General features: G+C 44.8%; 2 protein-coding genes across 4 annotated transcripts in view; both read left to right on the forward strand.

Moving 5' to 3' along the window:
- The first annotated feature begins 504 nt into the window (after positions 1 to 504).
- On the forward strand, positions 505 to 1,422 carry LOC143115289 (transcription factor HES-2-like). Its single transcript, XM_076277261.1, has 4 exons — positions 505 to 594; positions 709 to 804; positions 916 to 1,003; positions 1,115 to 1,422. Exons 1-4 carry the CDS (start codon positions 505 to 507, stop codon positions 1,420 to 1,422), a joined length of 582 nt encoding a protein of 193 aa, XP_076133376.1.
- Positions 1,423 to 2,852: 1,430 nt separating this feature from the next.
- acot7 (acyl-CoA thioesterase 7) overlaps positions 2,853 to 18,648 on the forward strand; it is a 76,653-nt gene continuing 60,857 nt past the window's right edge. Inside the window, exons 1-3 of one of the 3 annotated variants that reach the window (XM_076277498.1) lie at positions 2,853 to 2,960; positions 8,816 to 8,933; positions 13,420 to 13,576. In XM_076277498.1, coding sequence (XP_076133613.1) covers positions 2,911 to 2,960; positions 8,816 to 8,933; positions 13,420 to 13,576 — 325 coding nt within the window. In that variant the 5' untranslated portion in view covers positions 2,853 to 2,910. Of the gene's footprint in view, positions 2,961 to 7,751; positions 7,994 to 8,815; positions 8,934 to 13,419; positions 13,577 to 18,648 lie in introns of those variants that run through there. The other 2 variants (XM_076277499.1, XM_076277500.1) reach the window with 2 other exon arrangements.

Below are 18,648 nucleotides of genomic sequence, written 5' to 3' on the forward strand. Positions count from 1 at the left end.
TTTTGGAACGTTGTAATAACTTAATGCGCAAGAATCATCTGCGCTTTTGCGCACGCACATGTGTTGGATAATATCTTGTCTTTATATATTTAAACACATTTAATTAACTTAAATAATTCCATATTGGACTGTTGTCCTCAAAATAAAAGGTTAATGGATTCGAACTAGTCGTAATTTCAGTTGCAAAGTTGTGGTGATCGTGCTCTGGTGCATGGTGGAAACATGAACATTTCAGATTAAATATTTGTTTGTCAAAGTTTAAATACCAAAAAATATTAGTCTCGTCCTTGGGGTAACTCATTAACAGATGGTTATCATCTTTAGAACGCTGTCTATTGTTGTGGACACCTTAGTTCCTCACTCCAAATGCTTACCCGATGGCGTGGGGGGCGTCACCATGACGCACGGGACCAAGATATAAGGCGCGGTCCAGCAACTGAGAGGACACATCAGCTCCCTTGAACCTTGGTAGCACATCTCTCCTCATACTCTCTAGATCTCATAATGACTCCAAGCACGACCTCCGAAACGGCCCCGTCCCATTCTCCGAGACAAACTGTGGCCATGAGAAAAGAAGCACTTGAATTGCGAAAGGTGAGAATCGCAAATAGCCATGAAGGCCAAGTCTACTTTATCCTGACTTCCATGTGCTTTGTATGACTGGTTTGTAGCATGTTAACCTAAATTGTGTTCTTGTTTTCTTTGTAGACGCTGAAACCGTTGATGGAAAAGAGAAGGCGCGCTCGCATCAATGACAGCCTTAACCAACTGAAGGCGCTGATTCTTCCCCTAACAGGAAAAGACGTAAGTGTAACCTCAGATTTGTTAGTCCAAATCAGCTATGAACTGCAACAGATTGTGTAGATAAGCATTCAAATAATGGTGGTCTAATCTGTGATTCATTTTGAATTTCAGAATTGTCGCTACTCCAAGCTCGAAAAAGCCGATATCTTGGAGATGACCGTGAGATTCCTCAAGGAAATCCCAGCCTCTTCACCAAAAGGTAAATGTCGTTCTTTGTCTCCTTCTATGCCTCATCAAATGCTTTTACAACTTCACTATAACTCAAACAAACAAAACATCTCAATTAATAAAATTCTCGTTACTATTCTAGATCAGACTGAGAGCTTCAATGAGGGCTACAAAGCTTGCCTCCAGCGCGTTTCCACGCTGATCCCCAAAGTCAACCTGGACAAAGAGGCCAGCCAGCGGGTGAACAACTTCATCAGGCAATCTGTGCCTGTTGCATCCTGTCAGAACTGTTGCGCCCAGAGCTCAAGGATGCTCCCGCAAATTCAGCAGAGGCTGAGCAACAAGCTATCAGTCCCGACCGGCGACATGCAAGGCATCATCGCTCCAGTTCCCAGTCGACCACAGCCTGCGCAACAGCCAGCCAATGCCTGCATGTGGAGACCTTGGTAGAAAACGAAACAGGAGCGCGATCACTTTTGTAAAATATGTAAATAGTTTGCATGTAATATATCGCATATTTATATGGATAGACACTTTGTGTTGTCCTTTTTAACGTTACTGATGAACTGGAATTCATCGTGATAAACCCATCGTTTGGGATAAGTATTATATACTCGTGTAACTTAGCCTCTACCAATTGCGTTGTAATCGGGCTGGTTCTAAACCAATATTGTACTCAATACCTTTAAGGTTATTTCTTATTTCTACAAACGAATATTTAGTCCTCTTTGGGGGTTAAATGGTAAGTGGCTGTAGAAAACGCCAACGTAAAACCCCAGGGGTTGTTCAATGTTTTATATTTGCACGACGGACCTCAGTATTCTGGGTCTGTGCAGAATAATATGTAAGCACATTGTGTTACAAAATCTAAATTCTCCTTGACGAGAGTGAAACGTGTTGTTTCGGCATTTATTGTTATGCTTATATAAATTTTAATAAAATTTATGGGCAACACACTTTTCTGTCTACTACCGACCTTCTTTTTAACCTGCTTGCATGCGTTATGAAACTGCATTGAAAATGGCCTATTCCAGTCATCGGGATCATAGGTGTAAACATCTAATTGTGTTTTCTTTTGGGGTGTCCTATATTTGTCGAAGCTATTAAGCATCAAATGCCCCACAAAAACCGTTATGCACCGTTATTGTCTGGGCTCACGCGTGGGTTGAACAGCTGGAATTACGCACAAAAGCGTCAGAGAGAGTCAATCAATTCTCAAGTCTTTGTCTCCCTCTGCAGGCCAACTCCAATATTGAGGGTTGCTCAGCATGACTGAAACTCCAATAATATTATAATTTTTGACCCCGTTAAAGTTGTAGTATTTGCTCATATATATATAGCATACTGATATATATATATATACACACACACATATCAGTATGCTACTTCCAAAGCGTTTAGCTAAAAAGGCTACATAAGACATGTGCAAGCAATATGCAAAACATTTGAAATGCTTGGCTTTTTTTCTGACCCCGGCAGGTGCACTGTTTAAAATGTCCATTGTGTGGACTAGACAGGTCTCTTGGCAAAATGGATAGTCAGGGCGCATACAGTCATAGCAAATGCCAAGACTGGGCTATATTGTAGGCTAGAAAACCCATGCAGCGACACTGTGCCAGTGTAGGCTATTCCATCGAAAATGTGAGGTTATTTAAAATGTCTCATGTGACCGTATAGATTAAAAGTTATAGTGGGATGATTCTGGTTACCTACGTTAAGAACACACGTTAGGGCAACATTCTGTTTATATTTAAGATGCTGACAGCGCGTTTTGTTTACGTTGGCAAGGCAAAGGTTTGGGGACAGATCGATTCATTCTTAAAAAAAAAATTTCGCTTCAACAAGCAAACCCGCCTGAGCCAATCCGCTGTGTGTCAGCTGCACCGGGAACCTCTAACCAAGACGTGCTGCAGCTCCACATAGCCTACACCGGTCAGCATGTCTGCTGCAATATCATCGTCCACTTCGCCGTCTATTCAGATATGCCGGTAAGAATAAGACGTCAGTTCGTGATTATTTTATGCACATGTAGTTCTAGCCCACTGGGCAGTAAACGGTGTAATTTCCGAGCCATCGGGTTGCTAGCTTCTCATGTAACGTTACCAAATGGTCGGATAATCCGCAGCTTTCACTATAGAAGGTCCCTCTTTGTACATACATTTCAGTTTGTACGATAGCAAGGCAGTAAGGTAACACAGGCCTTGCCCTCAAGGACACTTTAGATGGAATCTAAGATAAGCTACCTGATAAGAACCGGATGCCGGTTAGGCTACATTTCGATGGGGGAACCGTGAATGTCGCATGTCGTATGTGATAACCTCAACTATGATGCTGGCACGGGTAAATAACGATGCAGCATGAGAGCAAACAAGGGCATTCAGGGGTCAAGATAACTTTGGGTGGAGAATCTCCTAAAGTTGTGTTCTATTTACACAAATTATGCTGTAAATACACGTGATTAGCCACTAGCCAGCACAGCGTAAGACATGCATGTTAATTCCATGTAGCCTAACATTACATGCATCCTAATCGGAAATGAATGAAACTACACGCGGCTGAAAGCTGCCGCGTTTACTAAAATAACCGTTACTGCAATGTCTGTGCTTCTGAATATGTTTAGGCTACTGTCCAATAGCAATGCTCTACAGAGGGGTTAAACATCAATCAGCCTTGCCTTGCTGTATCGTCGTTGCAAATGACCACCACTGCTTTCCCCCCGGTTGTCTGTCTCAGCGATTTCCTGCCCTCAGCAGTTTCCCTCTACCGGTCGACAATCTATATTGCACAACGCCGACCTGCAGACTTATGGGGCGCCACAAGTGTAACATGCCGTATTTCGTGGACAGAATGCCTTTTGTTTGACGATATACATAGCCTACATTCATTACGAAACCATGTTACATGTAGGCTAATGCCTTTTGTCCACGGAATACACAAATTAGTTCGCATTGTGTCCACGAAACACTGTAGAGATCATTACTCACTGCCGTGGACGAAATAAACTCTGTTTTTTGGACAAAAGTAATTCTGTCCGGGCAGAGTTGTCATAGGCAGGTGATGGGTCGCTAGGCTGTTACAGAAGGCATTCCGTCCACAAAAAAGTAACTTAATGACTTACGAAATACATTCACACTACTCTCATTCCGTGGACAAAAGGAATTTTTAGAATCACGAAATCAGTTTTGTGTGCGTGCCAGTGTGTGTGTGTGCGTGTGTGTGTGCGAGTGTGTGAGTACCTGTGTCTGTCTCTGTGTGTGTGTGTGTGTGTTTATGTGTGCGTGCCTGCATGTGTGCATGTATTTTTTTGTGTTCATGAGTGCGTGTGTGTGTGCATGCGTAGTGTACAGTCACTAAATGTAAACATATAATATTAATTTATTGTATGGTCCCCCATGAACGGAGTTCCACGAAACTTGGCATGCATTCAGAAGGTGCCATAATGATCCTCAAAATCTGTGCAGTTTTGAACCTGTCAGCCAGAGATGTCTGCGATTACAATGCCTCGTTTTTGCTTTTTCATTTTTAACTATATATAATATATATATAGAAGCAGGGCACATGGGGTAGGGTATGGCAGGTCATAAAGCTCATCTCCCTTCTTTGTTGATTTATACCATCTCTGAGGGGCTATGCACTGTAGTGATCAAGGCATGAACTGATTCAGGCTCTTTCAGTACAGCTTTGATGAATGCACTGTAGCCTACATGATTAGATACCCTACTTCCTTCAGTGGGACTTGTGTTTGCTCCCATGGTTGTCAGGATTGTTGTGGTTTAGGCCTAGCTGATTTTTTTTTTTCGTGCTGTGTGTCACTGTTTACTCAGGTTGAGGTCAAGAGTTTACTCTTAGCCGGCTGATCAAGAGAGCTCTGTTTATAAATGGCCATCCAACACCTCATCTAGACATAGACTATGTGACCTGGCCTCAGTGATGTAGGACTTTTAGTAGTGGTGTTAGCTTAATGCTAATTGTAGCTGCCTGGTGAGGGCAGTAAAGGCCAGTAAGAGGAGTGGACTTACAAGGCTGGGTTTTGGGTGAGGCAGGTGACTCACTGACTCACTAGCTATCTGCTAGATACAGTTTGACCAAAACTCATTAACATACTTATATGGGTTTGCAACCATTGTATTGCCTAACAAATGACAAACTGATGTTGTGCATTGTGAAAGCTTTCCTAGCTGCTGGTCCAACTTATATAAGGTAAAGCACCTGCTCGTGTTGACATGCTAATTATTTATCCCCAGTTATCATGCATCCCATTATGATCTGTAACACCAGGTTTCCTTGCCCAACCCTACTCCCATTGCAATATTGTTAAGAGAGGGTAACTCCCCTCCAGAGTGAGATGGTTGCTTGATGGGGTCGTTGCATGGATACCACACATCCCTGATAAAGCCCGGTGTACGGGGTTCCTGAGTCACTTTGTCTTCCCTGGCTACGGAGCGTGGAGAGGAGAGGTTTATTATAGATCAAGCCATAATGTTCCCTTTTTATCTGCCAAGGAGACCATTCCTGAGAGAAGCAAAATGCTTTCTGCAGAAGATCCACAGCAATATACTCAAGTAAGGTCATATTAAGAGTCTCATATTAAGAGTGCCTGTGTGAATAGTGTAGGCTATGCACTTCGTTCTACCCTCTCTGTATTTCTTAATGTTGTCACTTAAACTTGCACTTTCATCCACTATTTGTCTTGGACTATATGTGGATAGTGTTTGTTGTAAGGTCCCTTTTTCACTGTAGCTTTAATGGCAGTCCTCATGATCCTTACAATAACTGTAATGTGAAGAAAAGATTGAGCAATATATAGGCTAAACGAAATGTAGAAGTGTAATGTCATGGCGGTTTGCTGAATGACAATCTGCTTTGCATCACTACTCGGTACACTCATACTGAAAGACCTTTATGATGGATATAAAACGGTGTCTGTGTGACAGAGAGAGCAGTGGAGCCTGTTTTACAGGTAAATGATTAACTCGGCTCTCATCTCTGTGGATAAACATCTGTTGTGGGGCACACGTAAGTCAACAGGGTTTGTGCCTGAGCATCCACCTGACTTGTGTCAGGTGGATGCTCAGAAGACAGAAGACTCAGACTCAGAAGAGGCCCACAAGACATGATTGTGTCAGGACACAGATGTGAAATAAATTTCCCACAGCACAAACACTTTTGAGTCTTTTAAGTCCAGTGTCAGGGTTAATAAAATGAATAGAGCCCTGCACGAGTAACTTTATAGTATAAGTATAAATACTCTTTTGATCCTGTGAGGGGAAATTTATCCCAATCCGTGAATTAGTGAAACACACTCAGCACACAGTGAACACACAGCGAGGTGAAGCACACACTAATCCCAACGCAGTGAGCTGCCTGCTACAGCGGCGCTCGGGGAGCAGTGAGGGGTTAGGTGCCTTGCACAAGGGCACTTCAGCCATTACTAGTCGGGGTTCGAACCGGCAACCCTCCAGTTACAACTGAAGCGCTAAATATAGGCCACGTATAGTACACATGTGGTATCAATCTTTTTTTCTTTTACATACCGGTACTGTATTTTATTAATGTTGTACCAATATTTGAGCTCTCCACATAATGAGCTTGAAGATTTTAAGGATTAAACAAGGGAGGGTTGTGTTTTTCGGTCAATTTCATATGGTATGTGGGGTAGCTATAGGCACTTACAAATCTATGTGGAAGTAGCAGAGTGTATGGGCATTTAGTGCCAATGTTGTACCATAAATAATTAGTCAAAGTCTTTGTTTTACCTCAGGGATAACAATGAAAAAGCATATGCATACAATGTAACTAAGTAAGTGTATTTATCTATGACTGAAACATGGTACATCATTGGCACTTTATAAATGACTATAAACTGAGCTATTCCCACATTGATTTCCGTGTTCCTACTTGTTAGCTGACATACTATTTCACTCCTATGATAATGACAATTGCACCCCGTTTTATCCTTAATATATTCATGTCCATTTGTTGCAGAGATATTGGCTCGACATTAATAAAGTATTGTTTTTCCAGACAAAATACTGATTGATGCCATGCGTGTACAAGAAACGACCCTCAATATCTCTAGTTTTGGACTTTGTTTCAAAATGTAGGACCTTATGTAAAACTAATGGGCTGCAGTACAACCTCTTAATGGTCCAGTCATACTGAGAACATGTTTGTCTTCCATCTTACTAAGTTTGGGCAAGCTAGGAATAATACTTTTTTCACAAAAGTTCAAAATTTCACAAAAAATACACACACACACACACACACACGTATGTCATACCACCATCTTGGTTACACATAAAGAATATGAATTATACTGTTGATTGAAGATCTTCAGCTTTAATAAGAGGTTTGAATTAGATTTCCTCAAGTTCCAAATGAAGTTCATTCAGTTTTTAGTCTGACTTTAAGATGATTCAGTTTTCTGGTCAGACTTGTTTTTAGTCAGTTGACCAACACAAGCTCTTTAGTCACCCTTGAAGTTAAAGCACACTCACAGTAGTTTCTTATCACAGTCTACAGGATGCTATGTTTGACTTCCAGTTCACCAGAACTCACCAATGAGTTATGGGTGTGTGTGGCTAACTGCTAAATCGAACACACCACCACTTCCTGTCTTTTTTCCGCCTCCGGAGTTTCCCCATGATGGCCACATGCTGAAGAGGGCTCTCATTGGTCAACAGGACAGTGGGCTGTCAGAGGGGGTGTGTCCTGTCACTGCCGGTCTGTGTGCACTTGACGGTTGAGGCAGGGAGATGATGTCACAGGGAGTGTGTGTGTGTGAGTGTGTGTGTGTGTGAGAGAGAGAGAGAGAGAGAGAGAGAGAGAAAGAGAGAGCGGAGGAGGGGTGATATCAGGAGATGAATGAACAGAGAGGAGTGTGAGCTGAGGATACAGACACACACACACACACACACACTGTGCCTCCTCTCCGTGCTCTACACTTGCTCAGCTTCGTCTCCTCCAGAGCTCTGTGTAGGCCCAGCCTGACAACAATGAATCCGCAGCATCAGCTTAGCAGGTAGTACTGTGAAGAGTCACTCACTCTCTCCATCTCACCCTCTCTCTCTCACTTGCTCCCTCTCTCTCACACATGCTCTCTCACTCTCTTTTTGTCTCTCTCTCTTTCTCTCTCTTTCTCTCTTTCTTTTCCTCTTACACACACACACACACACACACACACACTCTTTGCATTTCTCATGTGGAATATGTTAATGACTGTTATATTAAATGACTAACACTATGTGAAGGCCAGCTAAGGGGCTCTCACCTGTTCTCATCATCCGAGCTCATTGCCTAGGTCAGACCAGGTGTTATGTGTTGCAAGGAGAGGAGATTCCTGCTTTTAGAGGAAGCTCACATTTGGGCGTAACTCTTAATTGTTTCCACATGAAACTAAGGAAAGTCTAGGAAGCAATGAAATGACTACAGTATCACTGGTTGTGTGTATAAGACTGTATCTCCATGCTTTTTTTTATTGTACTCAGGCTAACAAAGTGACCAATAGTTGACCAAGTAACTGACATGCAAAAAGTGCATTATACTCATGCTGTTACAGTCAGGTTTGTTGCTTAAAGATAAGTGAGAAACAGAAAGCAGGGGCTTTGTACGACAACACTGCTGAGTATCTGATTAACAGCTTTTGCTTCTGCGTCGACCCTTTATTTTACCATGACACATCAGTGTCTGTGAAGTTGAACGGTGTAAGCGAGCGTTTCTGTCCTCTCTCTCCCGTCACCACACAGCACAGAGGGCTCTATATGGGCCAGCAGGCACGCTCCATTTCCTGAACCCACATCTGGTTCTGTTTTTCACCTGACATCTGTTTCCGTTTACCCTTCAGGATCATGCGGCCGGACGATGCCAATATCGTGGGCAATGTCCACGGTGGCACCATCCTGAAGATGATTGAGGAGGCCGGCTGCATTATCGGGACACGCCACTGCAACACGCAGTCTGGGGTAGGTCAGAGGGGTCAGAAGGGGGTCATCCGAACAGTCTTCATATAAACATAAACGCAAGCAAATGCAACGTCCAGCGCAATCCCTGACTGCACGTTTATTCTAAGTAAACAACATCTACCAAGCACTAGCCTGCTCCCACCAGTGCATGACTGGAGCCAGCGGAAGGTTTGTAAACACTCCGTGACCAGGCCTGTGGAATTTAGTGAATGACCGAACGAGGGGGTGCTGTAGACATCAACACAGAAGAGCACTAATGGCTTGTTTTAGGAGATTCCCAGTAATGTCTCTAGCATGTGATTAGATCTAAATCAGATGGGCACAGCACATCTCTGCCAGTGCCCGCGCACTGATGGAGGAAGGGATTAGAGAGTCACACAGTCAACACGCTTCATTCAGAATTGAGATGACAAGATTGCTTCAGGCTAAAAACTGGTATGATTGGAATACTTGCATACCTACATACTTGCAGGTGATTAATCAGTCCCTCACACTTTTTTTCTCTCTCTCTCTCTCTCTCTCAAACACACACATACAGAAATTCACTGACTTACAAAGCCAAGTGTGTGTGTGTGTGTGTGTGTGTACATGCTTTTTGGAGTTATCTTTCAAGTTAAACCTGAAGTGACTGACAGAGCCACAGAAAGCCTAGCATGCCTACTAATCCTCCGTGTTCAGGATTACCTGCCTGCCTATTGTTCAGATGGGAAAAGGCTCACCATCTCACTGTTTGACAAGGGACTACTCCCTCACTGAAGTCATCAAGCTCACGCAGACGCCCACCTCCAGATGAAATTCGGCGCGCAACAGTGGGAACGGCGTCATTTTGACGTCACACTCGCTGACAAATGAGTTGTTTAGAAGGGAAAGAACCAAAGAACAGCGCCTTCAAGTCTTCTTATTTCCAGAGACCAATTAGCTTGGGACAAACAAACAATGAGTAGTATGATTACTGATAGCATAGCAGCTATAACTGTAGTAGGACTACTCATGGTGAATCACCTTTTGTCATTGAACAATTCGGTCATAAAAACAGTTGTTGTCTAACTGCTGTTGTTCTTAGCAGTGTTCCTCACAGAATCAAATCAAACAATGAAGTAATCTACATTTATTCCACTGCTTGGTTGAATTTCCCATTGTCCTACGTAATTTAGAACGACCATTAACCGTATGTTATCTGCACACCTATGAAGTAGATCCATTTTTTTGGCCGTATCACACTTGTATATTAATTCGCCGAACTCGTTGTGAAGTTTAAACGAACTGTCACGTTGCATCCGAGCTGTAAAATGCAGACGTTCAGAACATTGCAATATTGTAGCATATGACGTAGGTGGCTTTTAGCTAGATGGATGACAGCAGGCTAGGTACAATAGCGATGTTTCAAAGCTAAAGTTCATCAGAATCTTGGGATACGCCCGCTTGACAACGGGAGAGATAGAACTAACGACTGGCCTTTGGCCGTAGCAACCATCCATTTAGAACTAGTAACGGCAGTTTGTCCTGTGAGTTGAGAAATTAGTTGATATGTGTCGGAAGAAAATAGTTCTACAAACAAGACAGTTTTAGCGATTAAAACGTTTAAATTGTAACAGGAAATGAACACAACGCAAGTGGCAACAGTGGAATAAGCGGGATAATGGACTCCACGGTAGTCTGTTCACAGAAGTTAATGCACTCCGCTTCGCGTCGGGGCCGTTTTACAACCTCGACCGTGCATTAACTTCTGTGAACAGACCACCGTGTCGTCCATTATCCCTTACTTGCGTGGCATGGAAATGTTTTAATGAGAGCGGATGGATGAATGGGTGAGTCATGTCACCTTAATTGTGTCAGAGGTCAGTCACAAACAGCAGGAAGGACCAGTGAATTCCAGTCATGCCGTGTCACAGATAAATACATGGTTGGAGTTGGTCAGATGAGGCAGGGAGATGTGTCTGCAGGATAAGCAGGACTGGATTGGCATCAGCAGGCAGGCGGCTGAGATACACAGTCCCTCTCTCTCTCTCTCTCTCTCTCTCTCTCTCTCTATCTCTCTGATGGATATGTGTGTATAAAGGTCACCGTACCTGTGACTGACTGCTGAGCAGATTTTGCTCAAAAGTTTGGCTGGGTTTGCTGCCACTCAAATATATGACAGAGGTTATAGGCTTTGCAAAGTGTCATATATATATATATATATATATATATATATATATATACCTTGTACAACTCTCCATTACCAAAGAGTATACTCTTTGGTGATGGCGAGTTGTACAAGGTATATTTATATATATTATACTGTATATATGGAATGTATGAAAACTGAACAGCCTGATATTTGTTACAAAATTCATTATGTTGTCAGTGTTTGTACGGGGAAAACAATGTCCAGGGTTGTTGTGTTTTACCCCAAGAAAGTATGAAAGACCCTCTCTGGACAAGTGAGGGACTGGATGGAGAAAGGAGTAGAGACAAGCTCTTCCCTGTGGTGGACCGTAATGCCCAATGCTATCAGAGCTGAGGCGTTGCGCTTTCTCTACAAGAATCTCTTGAAGGCGCAGCACTTCTTGGAGTACTTCCTCTCCACTCCTCAACACTTGTAACAAGCCTAACATGCCTGACCTGCACTTACCTGACACTTCTCTCCTGTCTACTGCTGGCTCTCTTGAACAAACCCTCTGGTTTTAACTTAAACTTCCGTGCTATCACCATCCTGGTTTTAACTTAAATTACTATTATATGTTATTCTCTGCATCTCTGTTGTAATGTCAAGTTCCTTTAAAGTCTCCTATTACACTGTAACTGGAGTGTTATTCCTCATTGCCTTGGTGTGGCATGTCAAGGTAGAATGTGTTGTTACTCTGAGGCCTCCTCACAGCTTGCACTGTAGCTTGCATGGTATTCGTCATTTGTAAGCCGCAGTGCTAAAAGCTCTAAAGCTAAAATGAATACATGTCCTCTGTTCTCAGACAGCTGCAAACCTGATTCAGTTCATTTGAGGTGTAGATCCTGTCAAATAAGCCACCAAATGTACATTTCTTATATCTTTGTGTTGTGCAAGATGTCATTTGACAGCTGTTGAAAGACAAGTCTCCAAATTGCTTGAGCCAAACTGTATTTTTGTTGTGCTGTGCAGTGCTAAGTCAGATGCCACTATTGGCATAGAACCATGCCCCCGGCAGTTTAACACGGAGCCTGATTTATTCTAATTACTTCCTTGGATAAAGTCTATCTTACTTTTATTCTTAAATAGGCTATGGTTGACCCATCTCCTGACAATGTTCCAATGTTTATTGTTTGCCTACAAGAAATATTAGTATATAGAGTGAGAAGCGAACTACAGGAGTTGAAGCTGGGAGAAAATAGCTGGGCCTATAAAGAGAAATGGAAAGAAAATTTTGCATTCATCTTACCCGGTTTCACAAATGCAAAGCCTGTGTATCTGATATGCAACAACGCTGTTGCTGTTTGAAAAGAATATAACGCACTACGAAATGCAGCGGCACCTTCAAGGTGGCCTATCTGCTCCAAACAGAACTACAAAAGTGCAATATTGAAGCTCTGGCTGAGGGTTTTGCACAGCTAGCAGGATCCAGTGTGTTCTGGTGTTCTTTCTAATATTTGTTTAAGCACCCACTCGCAGTCTGATTGGCGAATAGCCTAGGCTATATGTAAATCGATATTGTAAAATAAAAGATAAAAAAAAATTGGACTGCCAGAATAATTTGACTGCGCCAAATAATTCCAGTGGTGGGCCAGCTGTTGCCGACCCATGTCGTAGATTATAGCTTAAATTTGAGGTGTTTCTCGCTTGTCCCACCGGCAAACGCGCTGAGACCAGGTCGGGGCCCCCTAGCGGCTCGGGGCTCCATCGGGGTTGCCTGCCTTGCCTGTTGACGACAAGGTGCGCCTCTGTGTAAAACCATCCCTGACTCAAGATTGTAAGCTTGGGAAGTCAATAAGCTGCTGTTCCCAATCTTGACCACTAGATGGAGCTAAAGTGTTTCTAATGCCCACAATATTGCACACTTAGGACTATGGAGTCAATCAGTCCATTTTTATTAGAGCTTAGTTAAAATTCAGGGAGTGCTGTTCCAGTTTCAAAGAGTCTCACCAGAACCCTAATAATGTGAAACAGCAACAGTCATTAACTCCTTCAATCAATAGGCCACTTCAATTTTTCATAGGGCTTTGTCCCAACACAGCCAAGGGAAACTTGACCAGCCGGGTGATTTCTCAGATAGATTCAGACACACTCATTCCTCACTGTTAGAAATGAGACAGAAAAAGGGCGGGGGGGGGGGGTATAAAAACCCAAACCCACTGTGACTGGAGTCAATACCTCTGAGTCCATGGAATGATTTAAAACTACAGATGATGACTATTTAACAAGTTCAGCCTTGCTCTACTGGGTTGAATGAGTTTTGTTTTGGGAATAAAATGGTGCCATTGTGGTGACCAGCGTGCAGTGGTCCTGTTGATGGTGGTTCTCCTCTCTCCTCAGGACCGGTGCGTGGCGGCACTGGCGCGGGTGGAGCGCACGGACTTCCTCCACCCGATGTTCATCGGGGAGGTGGCCCACGTGAGCGCTGAGATCACCTATACGTCCAAACACTCCGTGGAGGTCCAGGTCAACGTTCTGTCTGAGAACATCCTCACAGGTGAGTGTGTGTCTGAATACATCTCTTTCTTTCCTTGTTACTGTCTTTCTTTCTCTCCCTCTCTCTCCCTCTCTCTCTCTCTCTCTCTCTCTGAGTCTGCTAATAGTGCGCTCTCGTTTTTGCCGTTTTTGCATGAGTAAGCTGCTCTTCAAATGTTATCACCTTTTCTAATGGGGATCAACCACCTAGCTGTGCATGACTGACTGGCTGATTGAAAGAGAGCGAGGAAGTCTGTGATTGCAACTCTTAACAGACTTAAACTCTTGGCTGATTGCTGAGTGCCTCCTTGTTTAATCAATCGTATTGTGACATTAAAGCAGACATTGTTCCAGACACCATCTCATCACCCAGCTACTTCAGTTTTGACAGTTTGCACAACTGCCATGCCAAAGATAAACCTTTACAACTACGTTTGATTTAAACAGCAGCATCATTGCGACTGAAAAGTAGTATATTGCTTACAAAGCTTCTGACGAAATGTAGTTTTGAGAGCTTATGTTTTAGTGAGATGGATGTTTTAATCTTACTAAGTCTGATGTCTGCTTAGGGAATGGAGCTCTGTCCTCACTGGCCCTACCTGACGTTTGTTTTGCTCTGTTATTTACTGGTGTGACATTTAGGCTACAGAAGGAAGCAGCAACTGGAATTAAAAAGAATAACACTGACCTTCTAATTCCACTCCATTCAGTCAATCCTTGAGTACTGCAGTCATCAGTTAATCATATTGCAGCTTTGTGCTTCTGTTTGAAAGCAGCATGTAAATGTTGCTAACAAATGATAATGGTAACGGCAACTAAAAGGGCTGTGCCAGAATCCCGTCTTCTAACTCGCTCTAGAGACCCGGACATGCCCCTGTCACCTAAAGACCAAACTGGCCCCCCACCCCAATCAACCAACACCATTTTAAAACTCCTTCATTCAGCGATAAGAACCTCATGACATCATCATCTCTCTGTCACTCTTTCACCGACCCATAACACTGATTGAGCATTATAGTGTGTTTTTTCACCATTCCCTGCTGACCAGGCATGGCCTAACCAGGGCTGGTGTCCTTTGCTGGAGCAGCCACTGCAGCAGTGCTGTTGTTTTCATACTGTATGTAATGAAAGTGAGGTTTATAGGCCAAGTAAACTTGCACATACAGGGAATTTGGTCTCTGCATTTATCCCATCCGTGAATTAGTGATACACAGAGAGCACACAGTGAACACACAGTGAGGTGAAGCACACAATGAGCACACAGTGAGGATATTATGTCGGTATATGGATATTGTCGAGGAATGTTTTTTTTTATATATTTGACTCATACAAAGCCAGATCTGGCGAGTGAGTGTGGCACGCACCTTTGTCCTGGAAATAAATGTAAGTGCAGAAATCTCACCTTGAGAGGTATTTCATGGAGAACAAAGGAAAAGTATAAAAGAATAACAGACACAGAAAACAGGAAGGGAGAGAAAGAGGAAGAGGGATGAAGAAAGAGTGTAGAGGGGGATAAAAGGACAAAACAAAAGAGGTATCCCCAAGGCGCATGCTGTTACCACAGCAACTGGGTTGTCATGAGGGCTGGCTAGGATGGTGTGTGTGTGTGCGTGTGTGTGTGTGTGTGTGTGTGTGTGTGTGAGTGAGAGAGAAAGAGTGTGTGTGAGGGAGTTTGTGTGTTTGGGGGTGGGGTGGTTAGAGTGAATTGCCGTGAGCAAAGCAGCAAGCTGGCAGACACACACACACACACACACACGGCACACCAGCTCACTCCGGGACAGGCACCAGCACAGACAGCCCTCCTGAGGTCCATCAAGGTGGGTCTGGCTTAGGGACACGAGCGATATCATCAACACGTTAAGAGTGCTTTTGAGTGCTCAAATGATAGGGATCTACTATGAGAGAGAGGTGGGGGTGGAGAGAGTGAGGAATGAGAGAGAAAGAGAGGGAGGACCAGAGGGAAGAGGGCGATACTGAGCATGCTCGTGTCGGCTTAGTCTCATAAGCCTAACCTGCAGCCTCCTAAGGGTTTGTGCATCTCCCATCAAAGGGTGAGATGCACAAACCAAGGGTGCTAAGACCATGTGGCAGATCAAACACTGCAGAAAAAGACAAGTAGAAAATCAAATGGGCTATTTGGTTGGGTTTGAAGCCAGAGTGGTGGGGACCAATCCTGCTGGCTCAGGCCACTCTACTTGCTTGAGCTAAAACAGATCACGTACCAGAAATAAACAATCTCCGCTTTATGAGGTGTTTACTGGAAAAAGCACTTCTCCCTCCAACCCCCCCCCCCCCCTCCCATCCTCAATTGCTGCATCACAGAGCACCAACCCCTCGCTAGCTGTGCCCCTAGATGCCAGGACTGTGTTTATCTAAACAAGATGTGAGTGGGAGATATGTGTTATATTCCTTATAAAGCTTGGATTTGGGCAGTTATTTATTTTTGAATGAGAAAAGGCTCTCGTCCTCTCGTCTTTATGTGCTGCCGTCTGTGTGACAGTAATGTGTATGTGTGTGTGTGTGCGTGCGTGTGTGTGTGTGTGTGTGTGTGAGTGAGTGTGTGTGTGTCTGTGTGCGTGTGTGTGTGTGGTTGGTGTTGCACAGTAACTTGATGCCAGCCAGCTCAGAGCGAGAGATCAGAAGTACTGCCTGTGGCGCCGATGACTTTTTCGGGCCAAACGGCGCCAGTCCCAGGCCCGCACCCAGCTGGTGCTGCTCGGTTCTGGTGCCCGCGTCCCATCACGGCGCTGACCGCCACGCGGGTCTGTTCCAAACGCCACACTCTTAGACTGAGCGCCAGTAGAAGAGGAGAGGACTCAGGGAAGAGGCCTGTGCTGCTGAGTTTGGAAGCCATCCGCAAGACTTGAAAGGGGAAGGGGTTTGTTTGAGTGTTTGGACAGTAACATCCACAGCAGTCCAATTTAATCTCAAGATTTCATGTCTGCACCATTAGCTCCAATACCGGGCACAGAGTTGGGATGCTGATGGAGGAGATCTGTGTTATTTAATCTCTTATCCTCGTCCGTGTCCTCCATAGCCCTAGTAGCAGGAGCTGGGCCTCCACACCAAGGACGTTTCCACGTGTTGACAGTAATGTTTGGTTTTAACCCCACACTAGCAAAGGGGAAGCTTTGCTAGTGTGGGCCCCCCCCCCCCGGGCAGGCAGCCTGGTGTTGGATGGGATGGGGATGTGTGAGTGTGCGTGCATGCGCATGCGTGTGTGTGTGTGTGTGTGTGTGTTGGTGGGGAGGGGATTTGCTGTGTTCTGGGCTTGTTTCATGTGACATGCATACACAGGAAGGTATGTAGCAGTGGTGTGTGGCTGTAGTTTAGTGTGTGTGCGTGTGCGTGTGCGTGTGTGCGCGCGCGCGCGAGAGAGAGAGAGAGATGTCTTTGGACTGATTCTGTGTGTTTGTATGCATGTGATTTATTTATACTGATTGGTGAGGCAGCTGTGTAGTATTTTTGTGCTGTGCTCAGTTGTGTATGCTTTTGCCAATATGTGTGTGTATGGGTGTTTGTGTGATGGTGTGTCATTGTTGCATGTGTGTGTGTGTGTGTGCGTGTGTGTGAGTGTGTGAGTGTGTGTGTGTGTGTGTGAGTGTGTGTGTGAGTGTGTGTGAGAGTGTGTGTGTGTGTCTGTGTGTGTGTGTGAGTGTGGTGCCCCTTTAAAGGATCCTGAGGTGCTGGAGGCGAGAGAGGGGAACGGGAGCAGACATTATTTGCTTCTGTCATGTTGACTCATCGTCACGCGTCACAAACAGCATCCAGGCCCCACCACAGACACTGAACAGTACCTGCACACACACACACACACACACACACACACACACGCCGACCTCAATTCTGCTCATGTCCCCTTACCTTGCCATCACTACTGTTAGGAACATCCCCCTACAGAGTTTTAATCTGTGTCCGCCTGTTTACACCTCTCGTGTGCACACTTTCTCACACATTCCCGAACAGACACACACACATGCACACACACGCATGCGGTTCTCTGCTCTAATTCTGTCACACGCGCGCGCACTCTTCCCAAATGCTCAGGAGTGAATGAATAAAACATCTCCCACGCTCTGGAACAGAAGTGCAGCCGCCATGGCAGTGATGTGACCCTCCTCTCGCCTCTCCCTCTCCCTCTGTCTCTTACTCTCTCTCCTTCTCCCTCACTCTCTCCTTATCTCTCTGTCTCTTTCTCTCTCTCCTTCTCCCTCACTCTCTCCTTATCTCTCTGTCTCTTACTCTCTCTCCTTCTCCCTCACTCTCTCCTTATCTCTCTGTCTCTTACTCTCTCTCCTTCTCCCTCACTCTCTCCTTATCTCTCTGTCTCTTTCTCTCTCTCCTTCTCCCTCACTCTCTCCTTATCTCTCTGTCTCTTTCTCTCTCTCCTTCTCCCTCACTCTCTCCTTATCTCTCTGTCTTGAGGCTGTCTCTTAGCCCTGAGAAGCATGGTGGAGTGAGTGAGTGAGTGAGTGTGTGTGTATGTGTGTGTGTATGTGTGCATCTGCCTATGTGTGTGTATCTGCCTATGTGTGTGTGTGTGTGTGTGTGGGATGCTGGCTTCTGACTCATGGGCTCTCTCAGGACGACCTGGGAGCTACTTGGAGAGCATGCGCCGACTCCCACCACAGACAGACACACACCCTGTCCCTGCACCCAGCAGCCCACAGCCAGCCGGCCGGCCAGTGGAGTCACCGCTGGGCTCCGGAGAGCGCAGGCCGAGGGAGGGCGGAGTGAGGGGCGCCAGACTCCTCTCCCAAATCCTTCCCTAATCCACAGGACATGCAGGAGGAGTGAGTGAGGAGCACATGAGAGGGAGCTAGAGAGAGAGAGAGAGAGAGAGAGAGAGAGAGAGAGAGAGGATGCAATGCATGCATGTGATATAGCATTGTGTGAATGTGTGGGAGAGCTGGTGCTTCTGCTTTATGCTTGTGTGTGTGTGTGTGTGTGAGTGTGAGTGCGAGTGCAAGTGTGCGCGCGCGTGTGTGTGTGTGTGTGTGTGCATGCTCAGGAGAGGCAGCGTGAGTGTATGCACAACACAGATACAGCAGTGTGTGGGCATTGAAACCAGATTATGTATTTATCACACTCGCA

Source organism: Alosa pseudoharengus, unplaced genomic scaffold (genome assembly GCF_046254945.1).
Source record: "Alosa pseudoharengus isolate Yale_2024_CS ecotype anadromous, Long Island Sound unplaced genomic scaffold, YU_APseudo_1.1 YU_APseudo_1.1_scf_9, whole genome shotgun sequence".
Lineage (NCBI taxonomy): Eukaryota > Metazoa > Chordata > Actinopteri > Clupeiformes > Clupeidae > Alosa > Alosa pseudoharengus.